This window comes from Elephantulus edwardii, unplaced genomic scaffold (genome assembly GCF_000299155.1).
Source record: "Elephantulus edwardii isolate Elephantulus edwardi_28Jun2011 unplaced genomic scaffold, EleEdw1.0 scaffold00331, whole genome shotgun sequence".
Lineage (NCBI taxonomy): Eukaryota > Metazoa > Chordata > Mammalia > Macroscelidea > Macroscelididae > Elephantulus > Elephantulus edwardii.
The window spans coordinates 328,291-345,046 of NW_006400081.1; the positions used below are offsets into that span (position 1 = coordinate 328,291).

The 16,756-nt window shown below is 39.7% G+C and overlaps 1 protein-coding gene and 1 pseudogene across 1 annotated transcript in view; one reads left to right on the forward strand and one right to left on the reverse strand.

The window, feature by feature from the left end:
• Nucleotides 1–16,756, reverse strand: part of FMN2 (formin 2) — a 417,308-nt gene that overhangs the window by 84,737 nt on the left and 315,815 nt on the right. Inside the window, exons 13-15 of the mRNA XM_006901560.1 lie at nt 7,511–7,570; nt 7,241–7,361; nt 3,917–4,009 (exon numbers count right to left, since the gene is read on the reverse strand). Coding sequence (XP_006901622.1) covers nt 3,917–4,009; nt 7,241–7,361; nt 7,511–7,570 — 274 coding nt within the window. The remainder of the gene's footprint in view (nt 1–3,916; nt 4,010–7,240; nt 7,362–7,510; nt 7,571–16,756) is intronic.
• LOC102863633 lies at nt 15,788–16,357 on the forward strand (annotated as a pseudogene).

The window sequence follows — 16,756 nt, forward strand, 5'->3', positions numbered from 1 at the left end:
ACACGACTTTAATGTCGTTGGGGTCGAACTTGGGCGGCATGGCGGAGGCGGCTGGTGTCGGATGAACCCGGATGCGGGACGACCGAAGAAAGTTGCACCGAGGCCTCCTCCGAGCCGAAAGCCGAAAAGAAGAATACCCATTCTTATGTCCCTTTTAAACAGTTTTCTCCCTCATCTGTTTCAATGCACTATACATCATTCCTCCCCTCCTCTTCTGTCTTCCCTCAACCCTGATGTCAGTCCCACTTTATAAAAGTGGCCCTAGGCAATATTTGTCCTTTTGTGACTGAGATCTTTCAATCAGCATAATGTCCTCCAGGGTCATCCATTATGCGTAATATTTCATGGGTTCCTTATTTTTCAAAGCTGCATAGTATTCCGTTGTGTAAATATACCAGAGCTTCTCTATCCATTTGCTTGGTGATGGGCTCTTGGGTTGTTTGCAATTCTTTGCTATTGCGAACAAAACCACAATATATAAGGGTGTGCATATTATCTGCTTGGGTGGCAGTTATGGCTTCTTTAGGGTAAATTCCCAGTAGTGGAATTGCTGGGGAGAAAGGAACTCTTATACATGGCTGGTGGGATTGTAAAATGGTGCAATCATTTTGGAAGGCAGTTTGGCACTTCCTCAAAAAGCTGAACATAGAAATTCCATATGACCCAGCTATTCCACTACTTGGAATATACCCTGAGAATATGAAAACTGAGGCACAAACTGAGATTTGTACACCAGTGTTCATAGCAGCATTATTCACCATCTCAAGAACATAGAAATAGCTCAAATGTCCAAACCACAAACAAATGGATTGAGAAATTATGGTACATTCACACAATGGAATACTATGCAGCACGCAGGAGCAATAACTTGGTAAATTATTACCTAACTTGGGAGGGACTGGAGAGCATTATTGAGTGAACTAACTCAGTCCCACAAGGATAAATATTGTATAAGACCGTTATTGTAGAATGAGTATAAGGATCCAGGATGGGTGGGAGAGGCTGGAAGCAGAGGGATGTGGATGTACAGGGGGAAGAGGGAATTAATCATTGGACTGTACAGTTTGATGGCTGGGGGGGGGGAGGGGGGTGAGGGAAATTGAAAGAATTTGTTCGAAATTGTATTAGAATTTTTTAATTAAAATAGTGAACAAAAGGTCAGCTTGGGGAGGGGGGTAAAATGTGCAACAATGAATGAATGAAAATCTAAGTTTTCTGTATACTTTTGTTAAAATGATAATTAAAATAAGAAATTTTATTTAAAAAAAACATGCTATTACACTGAGAACACTTTTCTATAGACAATCTCAAGTGATCTGTACAAACATCAGTTTGGTTACTATCTGTATTTTATGTGTATGAATGCTAAAAGATATTCCTGGGAAGTCATTAAACTTTGAAGGCATATTTAGAATTGTAGTTCAACTAGAACAATCACATGTCTTCTAAGACAGAATTGCTAAACAAATCTTTAAAGTCTCTCCCTGTCCTCTGAATCATTGTAAATGATGACTAAATATATCATGTATAGTTTGCAAACATGACTCTTCACTTTCAATGGGATTGTGAAACATTTATTTATATAAAATCATGACTAAAAAAGTGAAAACCATAAAAAATAAAAACAAAACCCCAAACCCTAGTCTACAAAATAAGACTACAGAAGTCCTATAACAAATCACATATAATGTGAAAAATAATATGAGTACTATTTGTCCACACTTTAGATAGTAAATCCATCAAAGTGTTGGATTTATTTCTTTAAATTAGTCATAGAATTAAGAGGTTCTATCTTTGTCCCTATCTTTAGGCTTCTGTCATTTTCTCTGCTGGCCTAGTGATAAGAAGCTGTTCTGCAGTATTGAGGGCATGTGGTTTGAATCCACTAGCTGCTCAGTGGGAGAAGGATGGGCAATCTCTTCCTGAGCAATTTATTGCCTCTGAAAATCTGTTGGAGTGTAAGTGGCTCTGGCTCGATGGCACACAACAACAGTATCTTTGTGCAGTGGAATGGACATAGTAATAACTATTTTGGCTTTTGTTTTCATTTGGAAGAGAAATAACATAGCAAAATAAGTTAGAATAGCTCATGTATTTGCCGATTAGTTTCTTAAAGTTACATGTTCTTGATCCTAAAAATCTAATGGATGAAAAAGAGCAAGAATCACTTTTTCTACCATTAAGTTGTAGTGAATGTACAGGACTTGTAGTATATAATCATGGAAGTCATAATTAAAACAAAGATTATTTATAAATCAACAAGTATCATACTTTGCCACAAATCATATACACACACATAAATAATGCACACATTCATTTAACATGCTTGCTAAAATAGTTGAGGGTGGTAGTTATGTAACAGGAAAAAACTTACAGCATGTATAATATATGTATATAATTATGGTAGATTTTTCAAAACACTCTCAGCTGTGATGACCTGGGATTTTGAAAACAACAATTACTACAATTTATGAATCTGAGCAAAGACCCATTTCAATCTTCACAATTATGTGATGAAGTAGTATTTTCATATCTAAAAAATAAATTGTACTTCACATCTCATCAAATGCCACGATAACTCATTCATTAGAGCACATCATATTGATGCTTAAACAATCTCAGGCATAGAGGGAATCCCTGGGGGATACAGTTAATGCACTTGACTGTTCATAGAGAAGTTAGTGGTTCAAATCTTCAAAAGGACTGCTAATCTATGTAAAAAAATAAATATTCCACTAAAGACCTATAGAAGAAAGATTTTTGACACACATAAGGTTACTATGAGTCAAGACAAACTCAACAGCAATTGGTAAAAAAATAAGAGGACAGAACCATGCATGTCAATCTCTGAGATATTTCCCAAAAAGCAAGAACTTTCCAGAGCAGAGCATGATAAAAGTCTCATCTGGAGAAGAGATGGAACATTCCAATGCTGAATTGTTTTAAGTAGTAAATGCTATGACATAATTCAAAATTTCAATTCTTTCAAATATAAAAACCTTTAATAGCTCTTTCTCTCACTGGAAAAAAAAACCTTGTATTTTTCTTATAGTTTGCTTTAGTATTTTATTAAAATTTCCATTTCCACTTATCTCAGGGGAATGTAGGAAAAGTCATTGAGATAATATTTATACAGTTTTAAGCTCCCTGGAAGAAAAAATGTTGTACTTTCAGAGTTATTAATGTATCTCTTAAAAAGTGGTAAACAATGTTTTGAAATACATAAAAAAGGTATTAGTTTACTTTATTATTTTAGTTTAATGTTTTGACAAATCAAAACACAATTTTCAACTGAGGTCATAAGCATAGCTAAAAGAATATGTAATTATACTAACACAAAATTGTCTTTTTACTTAGAATGAATATCTAACATTCTTTTTCATGAAAAAATAATAAAAATATTGTTTATGAGTGAAAAAGTATGTTTTAAAAGTTGATATTCTCTCAGAACTTTGACTAATGATAAAATTGGTTTTTCAGTTACGCCAAAATTGTTGTTGTTTGCCTTCAAGGTGAGCATGACTCATAGCTACCCTATGAACAAAAGACCTGAAGCCCCTCTACAACTATTGACATTTATCAAAGTTCACGGACTTTCCAGAGGCATGTTTTTTTGTTTGTTTGTTTTTTAATTAATTTATTTATTTTTCATTTCAATGAACATCTACAGAGATTTTGGAATTCCATTCATTCATTCATTCATTGTTGCATTTTTTTCTCCCCGCCCCCTCTCCACCCCACCCCCCATTTGCTCCTCTCCTTGAAAAGCAAAAGAAAAACCAGAGGCATGTTTTTTAGGAAGAGGATGCCGCTCCTGCTTCCAAAATACCTCTTCAATCCATGAGCATTTTTAAAGCAGACCCTTGACATTTCTGTTACGAAGAAACAAAGCACAGAATATTTCTCTGAGATTTACCTTGAATAATAAATTGTTCCATGTTTTCTTTGAAAGGTTGGATGTGTTCTTGTGAGGATACCTGGTACACTTTCCCTGCTTCAACTTCACAGACTATAATTTGGAAGAAAAAGGCATTGTTTAAAAATCATTATTAGCAAAAAAAAAATTATTATTAGCAACAGGGCATTAGAAGTGAATCAAAGCCATATTAACTAATTTAAGAAAACCATGTATACATGCTGTGATATATTTTATGGATATTTTGGAAGCATCCAAATATGTACATGAGAAAGTTGAGATCAAGACTTCACTTGAAGCAAATGTAAAGAGAAATCCATGAGAATCCGTATCTTGCACACAGGGAAAGTACCGTTGGTCAATCTTCTCTTCTCTAGGTTGTGCATTTTTGGCTATGTTCATAAGCCTTGGCTTCTAACTTTGTTCTCATTTTGTTTCTTGTTTCTACTTTATAGTTTTCGGTTTCATCCCAGATCTCTGATCCACTATGAGTTGGTTTTTGTGTATGGTGTGAGATAGAGTATCACGTTTCAGTTTTTAAAGGTAGATGTCCAGTTTTGACCGCAGTAGTAAAACTTTCTCCAGGAGAGTCAAATGAAAGCCCTCAGATCTTGGGAAAAACAAACCCAGAGTATTTAGTAATGACATTTCACATAAAGGTCTCATTACCAAACCCTCTTAACTGTGAGGACTTTTGAGTAAAATGGTGAGGAGGCAGACAGAAGCCAAGACCCTCCTTAATCAAGAGAACAGGACAAAGACAGCAGATAGAGACAATGATTCTGGGATCTGGAATAAAAAAAAATTATAAAGAAGTAGTTTAAACACTGATTGGAGGAAGAAATGAAATAAAAACATCAAATAAGGAAACTGACTGAGGACTGAATTGTAAACAGCATGACGTGATCATTCTGAATGGAGGTCTGGCTAGCTCAGTCCCAGTGTCCACAGCAGCAGCTACTGGATGGCAGGAAAGGTGCAGTCTCCCTTCTTGCTCCCATCATGTACTGGGGATCAGGACTGTGACTGGCCCCATCATCACCACCCAAAAGGTGGCTGACAGGTCCCCCCCGGTGCAGGTTTATGTCATTTTGTTCCTGGTGGTTGCACCATGTGTTGGAGTTCACAGTAAGAGACTATGTTTGGGATCCAGTGGACTGTGCTTTACCTGGCCTGTAACCAGCTGCTAAATTAGTGAGGACATCCCCTCTGATTGGGGTCCTTGTTACTCCTTGAATAGCTTTGGAGAAAACTTGCACATTACATTTGAAGCAGTATACCCTCTATACAGTGTGCCTTCGTTGGGCACCTCAGATTGACAGTGACTGTCATTTCATGATGGTGATATCTGCTCCAGTAGCTTATTTATATTCAAAACCTAGGCTGACAAAGACAATATCCCCAGCCAGGCAGGTGACTCTAGGTGAAACCAAGAGAGACTCCATCCTTGCTGGGTATCCCACTCCTTGACACCCTGGATCAGAGGAGATGCTGTCCTTAAGTCCAGTTCAAATCTTGGGGCCTCAGCCACTTCTCAAATAAGCTGAGACCCTAACCTAATTTAATTCCAAACTTCCACTATCCTCACAGAAAAACTGTCCCAGATCAAATCCGATATTCCTATCCCCTCAGTAGCGAGAGCAGCAACCAGGTACCAGCCCAGCTTCCTCCAAGGTCCCCCTGCTTTCACTCTCTTTTTTTGGGTTTCCATTGATATTTGTTTGCATGCTATCTTTTTTCTTTTTTTGGTTATTGTGGATTTTTGGTGGTGGTGATGGGTTCCCCCTCCGCCAATTTTTCCAGTCTGCTTTGCATTTCTCTAGCCTTTTCTCTTACTAGACTTCTCCTTTGTTCTCTTCTTCCTTTTTTTTAAGCTTTCTTTTATGATTCTCTTCCATTTTGTAAACTTCTCAGTTTTAGCTTTTTATTTTCTTATACAGGATAATTTTGTTTCTTCAGGAGTCCTTTGTCATTTTTAGGTATTGTTTGTTTTCCTCTCTTTGTCTCTCTGGCAACAGATAACATAGTTTCCAACCACTCATACACCCAAAAGGAAAAAAAGACAGCAACTAAGGATGACAATCTGGAATCTTGAGCTTCAGAGAACAGATAAAAATGCAATTCAAACACTGACTGAAGGAAGAAACCAAATTAAAATATCTGTTAAGGAGAAAATCAAAGCAGATAATCATAAAGGGAACCAACACAGCGAACTTGTTTTGATCTTTCCTTCAGGTGGCTTCTGAGGGTCCTACAGGAACCAAAAATTAAACAGTGACTACACCAGTGACCAAGTGACAAGAAGGATATGCTGTTCTTCTTGTTCTATTTGTGGCTAAGGGTCATTGAGTGGCTCTCTACCTGACCCCCAGGCAATATCCCCTCATTCTGCCCCAGCTCCACCTGAGGACAGGCTCCTGTCATTTTGAATTGTGTGTGAGGGGGGCGGCTCCACATTCACAGGCTCCTTCTAAAGGGTACTGAATCTGGAAATGGAACTAGAAATGCTGGTGGCCCAATGGGAAGAAGCTACATTGCAATCCCAAAGGCATATGGTTCAAATCTACCAGCTGCTCTGCATGAGAAGGATGGGGAATCTCCTCTCATGCAATTTACTGCCTCTAAAATCTCACTGGAGGATCAGTTATGAGTCAGTCCTGACTTGACAGCATTCAACAACAACAACAACAACAACTCTGAAGTCAGATTGGTAGGCCCTAGATTGATGTATGCCCTAGATCGATAAAAACACAGTGTGGGGCTGGAGTTTCTGCATTCCACTAGACATTCTCTTGGTCCTCAAGCCCAGCACAGGGCTCACTAACATTCAGAGACATGCATTATCTAGGCATTCTCCTACACGGTCCTCGGGTATCTTGAGGTTGGTTATCTTGGACAGGACACTCCTGCCAGTTTAGGATCAGGAGCACATCACCCATGGGTGGAGGCAGGTGAAGACTCTTCCTGCCACCAAGAGGCATCTGTGTAGATCTGACACTGGCTGCAGTCTCTCCACTCTTTAAACTGGTAGAGAGCCATTTCTGCAGATTACCCTGCCACCTGACCTCAGTTACTAAACTTTTGATACATAAAACCTTTGAAACAAAAGAATAACACTGGTAAACTTTCTGTTACTACACACACACACACACACACACACACACACACACACACGAGAAAATTCATTTTAAGAGACTAAAAGACTAGTGGAAAGAAAAAGAAAAGATTAGTAGACACAAGTAAGAACATTGAAAAGTATATTGTCTTTCATTTAAAAAGAAAATAACTAGAAACAAACATCAGTTTCTCAGGATTACAAATTACCTTTCAAGTCTTTCTTTAATTTTCTCAGATCTTTTTGAAAATCTTCAAACTTCATCTGTGAGGCCTGGAAAAGGTCTTGGGGTTCTGGCAGTGGAAAGACACACTGTTCTTTTCCAGCATCCTAATTAGCAAGAAAAAATGTTTTGAAACAAATTATCATCAATCTAAATAAGAATAATACAGCAACCATAGTGATTAAACTAAAAGCAATGGTAAATTACCCAACAAATACAAAATTAAAAGTATGATTATAGGTAAACAGTCTCTTACCTCATCAAAATTTCGAAGATAATATGAAACAATGTATGATAAAAGGCTTCTGCTATTATCCTAGGCAGAAAGACCAAAGTGAAAAAAAGGGAGTATTTTAAAATATACTAAATACAGTGTTATATGAAATCAATTCAAGGCAATTCATACATATTCATGAGAGCATTAACATGAAAGGTGAAATCCTACATTTCAGATCACCTCACTGAAATCAAAGGAGTTTAACCATGTAACATCCTTCCCATTGTTTCAATGTAAACTCCAAGCAGAAATACAGCTGTAAGGGTACAGTGAACAGTGAATATATGACTATTTTCTATCCTCCTCGATTAGAAATCTACTTCATTAATTTTTTATGGTTTACTATTTTAAAATATACCTACTACCTTGGTTAGAATAATTAAACACTCTCGGAATGTATGTACTGCTGACATACCAGGTACAACTATCACACAGTAAGTTTGATAATTACTCGTTGTTTTTATGTGCTGTTGATTCGACCACAACTCACAGCAATACTATGAACAAGGCTCTGAACCCAGCAGCATCCTGAGCCAACCTGCCTCTTACACACTTGACCCTGTTGCCGCAGTCACTGTGCCAACCCATCTCATCCAGGGTCTTTCTCTCTTGCACTGACTCTCACATGATTTCCTTCTCCAAGAACTGGTCCTTCCTGGCCACTTGCCCAAATAATATGAGATGGAGCTTCAAAGTCCTAGCCTCCTCATTTGAACCTAGCTCCAGGATGGCTGAGGATTAATTGATCACAGCCCAACTGGATGAAGAGAGGATGATTTGTGCTGTGAGCTAGGTGTGATTGCTGCAACATGATTGTTTGCTCTGGACTGGACTTTGCTTGTGGATGCAGATGTTCCAAGATGTCAAACTGAACAGAAAATTCTTCAGCAAAAAAAGATGTGCTTGTTTTCTCAGGGTATTGGTTTGATAGGGATGGGCAAACCAGACACTGGATATGTAAAATGGGGATACTAAGACACAAGACATGAAATAGTGGTTTACACACCTTCACCAATGTAGTTATTAGTAAGATGATTGCAAGGAGGGGAAATCCTACATTATATATGAATAAAATACAATGAAAATGAAAGATTGTATAAAACACAATGTATATGCATGAAACACAATGCATATGTTTATGTGCAAACCAATATAAATATGTAATAAAAAAGTATATAAGATACTCGCCTCTAAGAGGTAACCTGGTTTTACCCTCTCTAGGACAGATCTATTTGTTAGTATATTAAAAAACCAAACCAAAACACTCATCTCAAATTCATTGCTGTCAAGTTGGAACCAACTCATAATTGACCCTCTGATGTATTTCCGAGGCTCTCAGTCTTCTGGAGGATGACTGTTCATTTTCCTCCTCGGGGGCAGTAGGGTATTTGAACTGCTAGAGAGATGCCACTTTGTGGTCAGCAGCACAGCTCTCTACAGAGGATCAAGATAATTTAGCATTGACTTCATGGTGGTGAGTTAATGACCTGGAGGTGAAGTATGGAATATGCTGGGCATTAAATTCAGGTGAGATAGACTCAAAATCACATTTCGATTATTGTGGATTTGTTTTCATTTTCCTGAGCTTCAATTTGAACTTGCACATGTGTAACTGATACTCTGTTCCATAGTCAGCACGTGGTTTGGTTTTGACTGTTTATACAGAGTTCCCTATTATATAGACTAGGGAAATGAAAAGTTAACATTTTGAGTAAGTAGGAGCTTTAAACATGTAAAGCCCTATCGCTGTTGTTTGTTGTTATGTGCTGTCAAGTCTTCTGTGACTCACAGCAATCCCTATGTACAAGAGCTCTGAACTCCATTCTATCCTGACATTCTATCCTCATTGTCTCTGACACACCTACCCCCATTACCCCAGGCACTGAGTCAATCTATCTCATCCATGATCTTCCCTCCTGCATTGTCTCTCCACCCTCCCAAGCATGACGTCGCTCTCCAAGGACTGGTCCCTCCTTGCAACATGTCCAAAGTATGTCAGATGAAGCTTCAGAATCCTTGCCCCCAAGGAGCAGCCTGGTCTCATCCTCTGCAGGATGAACCTCTTTGTTCTCCTAGTGATTAAAGATATATTCAATAATATTCCCCACTGAGGGGGAGGAGAGGCAGTGAGGAAAGTGTGCAACAATGAATGAATGGAAATCCAAGTTCTTGATAAACTTTGATTAAAATCTTAATTAAAAAAATAATCTTCTCCAGCACCACAGTTCAAAGGCACCAGTTCTCTTTCTCTCATCCCTAGTCATTGTCCAGCTTTCCGATGTATACATAGCACATAATTGTGAAGACTATGGTCTAAATTTGGGGCACTTTAGTCTCCAGACTGACATTGTTACTCTCCAACACTCTAGAAAGGTCCCTGAAAGCAGATTTTCCCAATGCAATGGTCTTTTGATTTTCTGACTACTGGTGGCAAGAGTGTTGTTGATAGTGGAGCCAAGCAAACTAAAACTATTAATAATCGCTGTCTATCATGATGCTGTCAACCAGCCCAGTGGTGAGAATTTTTGTTTTCTTGATGTTGAGCTTCAATCTATACTTAAGATTGCAGTCCTTGACCTTCTGCAGCAAGTGCTTCAGGTCCTCCTCAGTTTCAGCAAGCAGGGCTGTACGATCTGCATAAAGCAGATTGTTGATAAGTCTACCTCCAATTCTGATGCCACACTTCTCACAGAGGCCAGTGTTTCAGATAATCTGGACTGCATATAGATTGATGGTGGACAGCTTCCAGATGAGAACATACTAGGAAGAAGGGCCTGGAAATCTATATCTGAAAAAGATGGCCAGTGAAGAGCTTTCGGATAGCAACAGAGCATTATTTGACATATTGCCAAGGGATGAGCCTCTCAGTTGGAAGGTACCCATCAGAGAAGAGCTACTTGCTTAAAGTGGAGTTGGCCTTAACAATGTTGTTGTTGTTGTTGTTATGTGCCGTCAAGTTGCTTGCGACTCTTAGCGACCCTATGTACAACAGCCCTAAACTGTGCTCTGTCCTGTGCCAATCGCACTGTCTCTGACACTCCCATCCTGATTAACCCAGTCATTGAATCAATCCACCTCATAGAGGGCCTTCCCCTCCTGCGCCGTCCCTCCACCCTCCCAAGCATGATGTTCCTCTCTAAGGACCAGTCTCTCCTCACAACATGTCCAAAGTATGTTAGACGAAGCCTCAGAATCCTTGTCTCCAAGGAGCCACCTGCTTTAACCCTTTCCAGGGCAAATCTGTTTGTTTTCCTAGCAGTCCATGGTATTCTCAATACTCTTCTCCAGCACCACAGCTCAAAGGCATCAATTCTCCTTCTATCCTCCTTGGTCATTGTCCAATTCTCTGATGCATAAGTGATTGTGAAGACCATGGTCTGTATCAAACGCACCTTAGTCTCTAGAGAGACACCATTGCTCTTCAGTACTTTGGAGAGGTCCCTAACAGCAGACTTTCCCATGGCAATGCGCCTTTTAATTTCCTGGCTGCTGGTGCCAAGACTGCCGACTGTGGAGCCAAGTAAACTAAAGCCGTGTAACAATCTCAATCTCTTCACCATCCATCCTGATGCTTCCAATTGGTCCAGTGGTGAGAATCTTTGTCTTCTTGACATTGAGTCTCAATCCATATTGGAGGCTGCAGTCCTTGACTCTCTGCAGCAGGTGCTTCAGGTCCTCTTCAGTTTCAGCAAGCAGGGTTGTGTCATCTGCATAACGCAGATTGTTGATAAATTGACCACCAATCTTGACCCCACATTTCTCCTCATAGAGCCCAGCCTCCCGGATAATCTGTTCTGCATATAGGTTGAAAAGGTATGGAGATAGGATGCATCCCTGGCGTACGCCCTTCCCAATTTTGAACCATGCAGTGTTCCCTGATGATGTTGTTAGATGTCATAAAATCCACTATGACTCACAGCAGCCCTGGAAACAACAGATCTGACCTTTGTCCCATCTGGTAACATCCTCACCACCATCTCTGATCTACAATGTTACAATCACTGTGCCAATCTATCTTCTTAACGGTCTTTCTTTCTATGACCCTCTACTTTCTTGAGCATGAAGCCTTTCCCAAGGATTGGCTTCCCTGACATCTAAGATGTCCAAAGAATGTGAGAGTAAGTTTCACCATCCTTGCCTCTAAGGAGCATACTGGTTGCAGTTCTTCATTGGCTTGAAGTGGCATGACTCAAAAGAACAGCTGTAGACAGTGATTAACAATCAAAACAAAGAATGTATGAAGTATAAATCAAGGAAAAAAATGCAAAGTTGGTAAAAATTAAAAGAAACTCTTGAAATGGATATCCTTGGCATTGTTGTTATGTGCTGTTGAGTGGCTTGCGACTCATAGCTTCCCTATGTACAACAGCCCTAAACCCTGTTCCATCCCTTGCAAATCTCACTGTCTCCAACATACCTATTCTCATTACTCCAGTGACAGAATCAATCCATCTCATCGATGGTATTCCTCTCCTGTGCTGTCCCTCCACCCTTCTCAGATGATGGCCCTTTCCAAGGACTGGTCCCTCCTTGTAACATGTCAGACGAAGCTTCAGAACCTCACCCTCTCCAGGATTAACCTGTTTGTACTCTTAACAGTCCATGGTATAGTCAATACTCTTCTCCAGCACCAAAGCTCAAAGGCATCAACTCTACTATCATCCCTAGTCATTGTTCAGCTTTCTGATGCATAGCAAGTAATGGCAAAGACCATGGCCTGCATCAGGTGCACGTCAGTCTCCAGACTGACATTGTTGCTCCTCAGTACCTTGGAGAGGTCTCTGACAGCACTTTCCCAATGCAATTTGCTTTTAATTTTCTGGCTGCTCGTACCAAGAATGTTAATTGTAGAGCCAAGCAAACTGAAGCTGTCAACAATCTCAATCTCTTCACCATCTATCATGATGCTGCCAATCAGCCCAGTGGTGAGAAGCTTTGTTTTCTTGACAGTGAGCCTCAATCCATATTGAAGGCTGCCATCCTTGTCCTTCTGCAGCAAGCGCTTCAGGTCCTCCTCAGTTTCAGTAAGCAGGGTGGTGTCACCTGCATAATGCAGATTGTTGATAAATCTATCTCCAATCCTGATGCCACACTTCTCCTCATAGAGTAAAGCCTCCCACATAATCTTTTCTGCATATAGATTGAAAAGATATGGAGATAGAACACATCCTTGATGCACAACCTTCCCAATTTTGAACCATGCAGTGTTTCCTTGCTTTGTTCTGATGATTGCCTCTTGGTCCCAAGTATAAGTTTTGCATAAGCACAATCAAGTGTTCTGGGATTCCCATTCCTCTCAAAGTCAGCCAAAGTTTGTTGTGATCCACGCCATCAAATGCCTTTGCATAGTCAATGAAACACAGATAGACATTCCTCTGGTACGCTCTGCTTTCAGCCAAGATCCATCTGACATTATCTATAATATCCCTAGCGCCATGGCCTCTTCTAAATACAGCCTGCACTTCAGGCAGTTCTCTGTTGATGTGCTTGCTGTTCTAGTCGTTTTAGGATGATCTTCAGCAGAATCTTGCCTGCATGTGATATCAATGATATTGTTCGATGATTTCCACACTGTTGGATCATCTTTCTTTGGAATGGGAACAAATATAAATCTCTTCCAGTCAGTAGGCCAGGTGGTTGTCCTCCAGATTTCTTGGCACAGCCTGGTGAGCACATTCAGGGCAGCCTCTGTTTGTCGAAATATATCAATTGGTACACCATCAACTTCTGGGGCCTTGTTTTTGCCAATCCTTTCAGAGTAGATTGAACTTCCTCCTTCATCAACCAGACTTTTTCCTCAGACATTGCTTCATGAAATTATTGTGTCCCCCAATTCCTTTTGGTACAATGACTCTGTATACTCTTTCTATCTTCTCTTAATGCTTCCTGCATTATTCAATATTCTGCCCAAAGCATCCTTAAGTATCGCAACTCGATGTTTGAGTATGTTCTTCAGGTCCTTGAGCTTAAGAAATGCTGAGCGGCCCTTTTGCTTTTCTGACTCCAGCTCCTTGCATATTTCATTATAATGTTTTGTCTTCCCTCATCGCCCTCTGAAATCTTCTGTTCAACTCTTTAATATCCTGATTTTCCCCTTTGCTTTGGCATCTTGGCACTCCAGTGCAATATTTCTTCCGACATTCATCTTAGTCTTTTCTTCTTTCTCTGCCTTTGTAATGGCCTTTTGCATTCTTCCTGGGTGATATTCTTGATATTCTCCCACAGCTTGTCTGGTGTTTGCTCATTAATGCCCAAGGCCTCAAACCTATTCCTGAGATGGTTTTGAAATTCAGGTGGGATAGACTTAAGATCAAATTTTGGTTCCTGTGGACTTAATTTTTCTCTGCCTCAGCTTGAACCTGCATATGAGTAGTTGGTGGTCTGTCTCACAATCAGCACCTGGCCTAGTTTTCACAGCTGATATTGAGCTTCTCCAGTGATTCTTTCCATAGATGTAATTAATCTGATTCCTATGCATACCACCAAGTGAAATCCATGTGTATAGCCTTGTGTTTAGGTTTCTTATAAAATGTATTTGCAATTAGTAAGTTGTTGATTGTGCAGAATTCTATCATTCTATCTCTGGCTTCATTTCTGTCATCAAGTCCATGTTTTCCAACTGCTGATCCTTCTTCTCTATTCCCAACTTTTGCATTCCATGTTTGATCAATTTGACTGTAAAAGTTGGTAGAAATCTTTTATTTCCTCCTCTTTGGCTCTGGTTGTTGGTGTATATATTTGAATCATGTTAAATTGGACAATCCTATTGTTTGCTACGCCAAGAACGATAAACTGAAGAGGAACAGTGTCATGTCCATTGTCAAAAAGAACATTTCTAAATGTATCCTGAAATATGATGATGTCACTGATAAAATTTTACTCATAAGATCATAAGGAATACTACTTCATATGACTATTATTAAAATTTATGCACCAAGTCAAGATTTTTATTAACAGTCTGTCAACCTTACACTTTATCAACAATGAATAAAGATGACAGAAAAAGAAATGATGCCTTAGAGCTGTGGCGTTGGAGAAGAGTACTGAATATCTCATAGACTGCCAAAAGAACAAACAGGTAAGACTTAGAGAAGGTATAGCTAAAGTACTTCTCAGAGGGAAAAATAATAAAGCCTTAATTCACATAATTTGGGCATTTGTTAGGAGAAGCTATCCCTTGGAAAGTCTCATTCTTGGAAAGGTAGAGGAATTGCAAAAAAAGAGGACGATCCTCAACCAGATGAACTGACACAATGACTGTAGCAATTCAATCAAGTGTGTCAAAGATTGTGAGGGCGGCACAGGATGGGGCAGGTTTAGGATCTTCATAGGGTTGCTATGTGCCGTACTCGACTCGACGGCAGTTAACAACAACAACAACAACAACAATGTAATCTGAATTTGCTCAAACCAGCAATCTAAATGCATAGATAATTAGTGATGACTGGAATATAAAAAGTGGAAATGAAGAAGAATCAGGAGTTGGGAAAATGGTCTAAATGGTAGATCACACAATAGAATTCTTCAACAGCAATAACTTATTCATTGCAAATACCTTTTTTCAAAAACATAATGGGCAATGAAATTCACTAATACAAGCATTGAATTCACCACATCTGTAGATAAAAGAGATCTTAAAGATTTTCAAAATCATCAGTCAGAATAAGGTCATGGTCCCACTGCAGAACAAAATCATCAAATTTTTATATTCAAATTAAAGCCGAAAGTGAAAAAAAAAAAATAAGGCCAGGAGAGGCAAGCATAACTTTGAGTCTATTCTACTCAAGAATAGGTTTAGAGACCATCTCAAGAGCCGATGTGACTCATTGAAAACTAATGACTGAAAAAGACCAAGTAAGTTGAAGGATGGCATTAAAGACATCATGTATGAAGGACATAAAAGATTATTAAAAACACAAGAGAAATAAAAGAACGGAATAGATATCAGAAGATGCTCTGAATGTAGAATAGCTAAAGCAAATGTACGAAAGAAATAATAAAGAGCTAAACAGAAAATCCCAAAAGGCAGCCCAAGAAAAGTATTATAATGACATTTGCAAAGAACTAGACTTGTAAAGCTAAAGGAAAGAATGCCCTTGGAAATTCAAATGCTAAAAACACTGATGAAAAACTTTAGGCATTGAATGGCAATATTAAAAGACTCTATGGACAAGTTCAACGCACTAGACCTCTGAAGTCTGTCATCGACATCTCTGGTCTCTTCCTCCAAGTGCTACAACAAGTTGAGGCTGTGCGATGGATGAAGCCAGGAATCCGGGAGGCCAGACTAAGGTGATCTATCTGCTGGTCTTGTCAGGGGCCTGGGGCATGCAAATGTGGATAACCTTTGTCTCAGGCTTCCTGCTTTTCCCAGCCCTGCCTCGACATACCTTCGGCCTCGTGCAGAGCAAACTCTTCCCATTCTACTTTCACATCTGTATGGTCTGTGCCTTCATCAACTTTGGCATCTTGGTTTCACAGCTTACCTGGGCCCAGCTCACATTTTGGGAGACCAGCCAGTTCTGTCTGCCGCTCCTGTGCCTCTTGCTAGCAGTCATCAACGCCCGGTGGCTTGAGCCACGAACCACCGCAGCCATGTGGGCCATGCAGGCCCTGGAGAAGGATAGAGGCCTGGGCGGGGAGATGCCGAACAGCCGCGAGGGTCCTCACCCCTACCGCCAGCTCCGAGAGCAGGACCCCAAGTACAGCAGCCTCCGCCACATCTTCTTCCGTTACCATGGTTTCTCCAACCTGTGCAACCTGGGCTGACTCCTGAGCAACGGCTTCTGCCTGGTTGGCCTCGCCCTGAGCCTCAACCACCTTTGACCTCCACGTCTCCTGCCTGAGTATCTGAGATTCTGGTCTGAGTATCAGTAAAAGCTTCCTTGAAAAAAAAAAAAAAGACTCTATGGACAAAATACTGAACAACACAAGAAGCATTAAAGATGAAAAGGCATCTTTCAAACAGCCATCTTAAAGAGATTAGCAAATGTTCAACAGTATGGTAAAGAACTGATGATACTGAAAGAAGAAATGTAAGATGCACTAAAAACATTGGTGTAAAACAAGGCTGCATGAATAGACAAAATACCAACTGAGATGTTTCAATAAACGGAATACCAGAAGCGCTCACTTGCCAATGTCAAGAAATTTGTAAATGGAGAAAATATTTTAGTGGTTAATGATTTTATTTGTACTTAAATTATATATAAAATTTCCTTCATT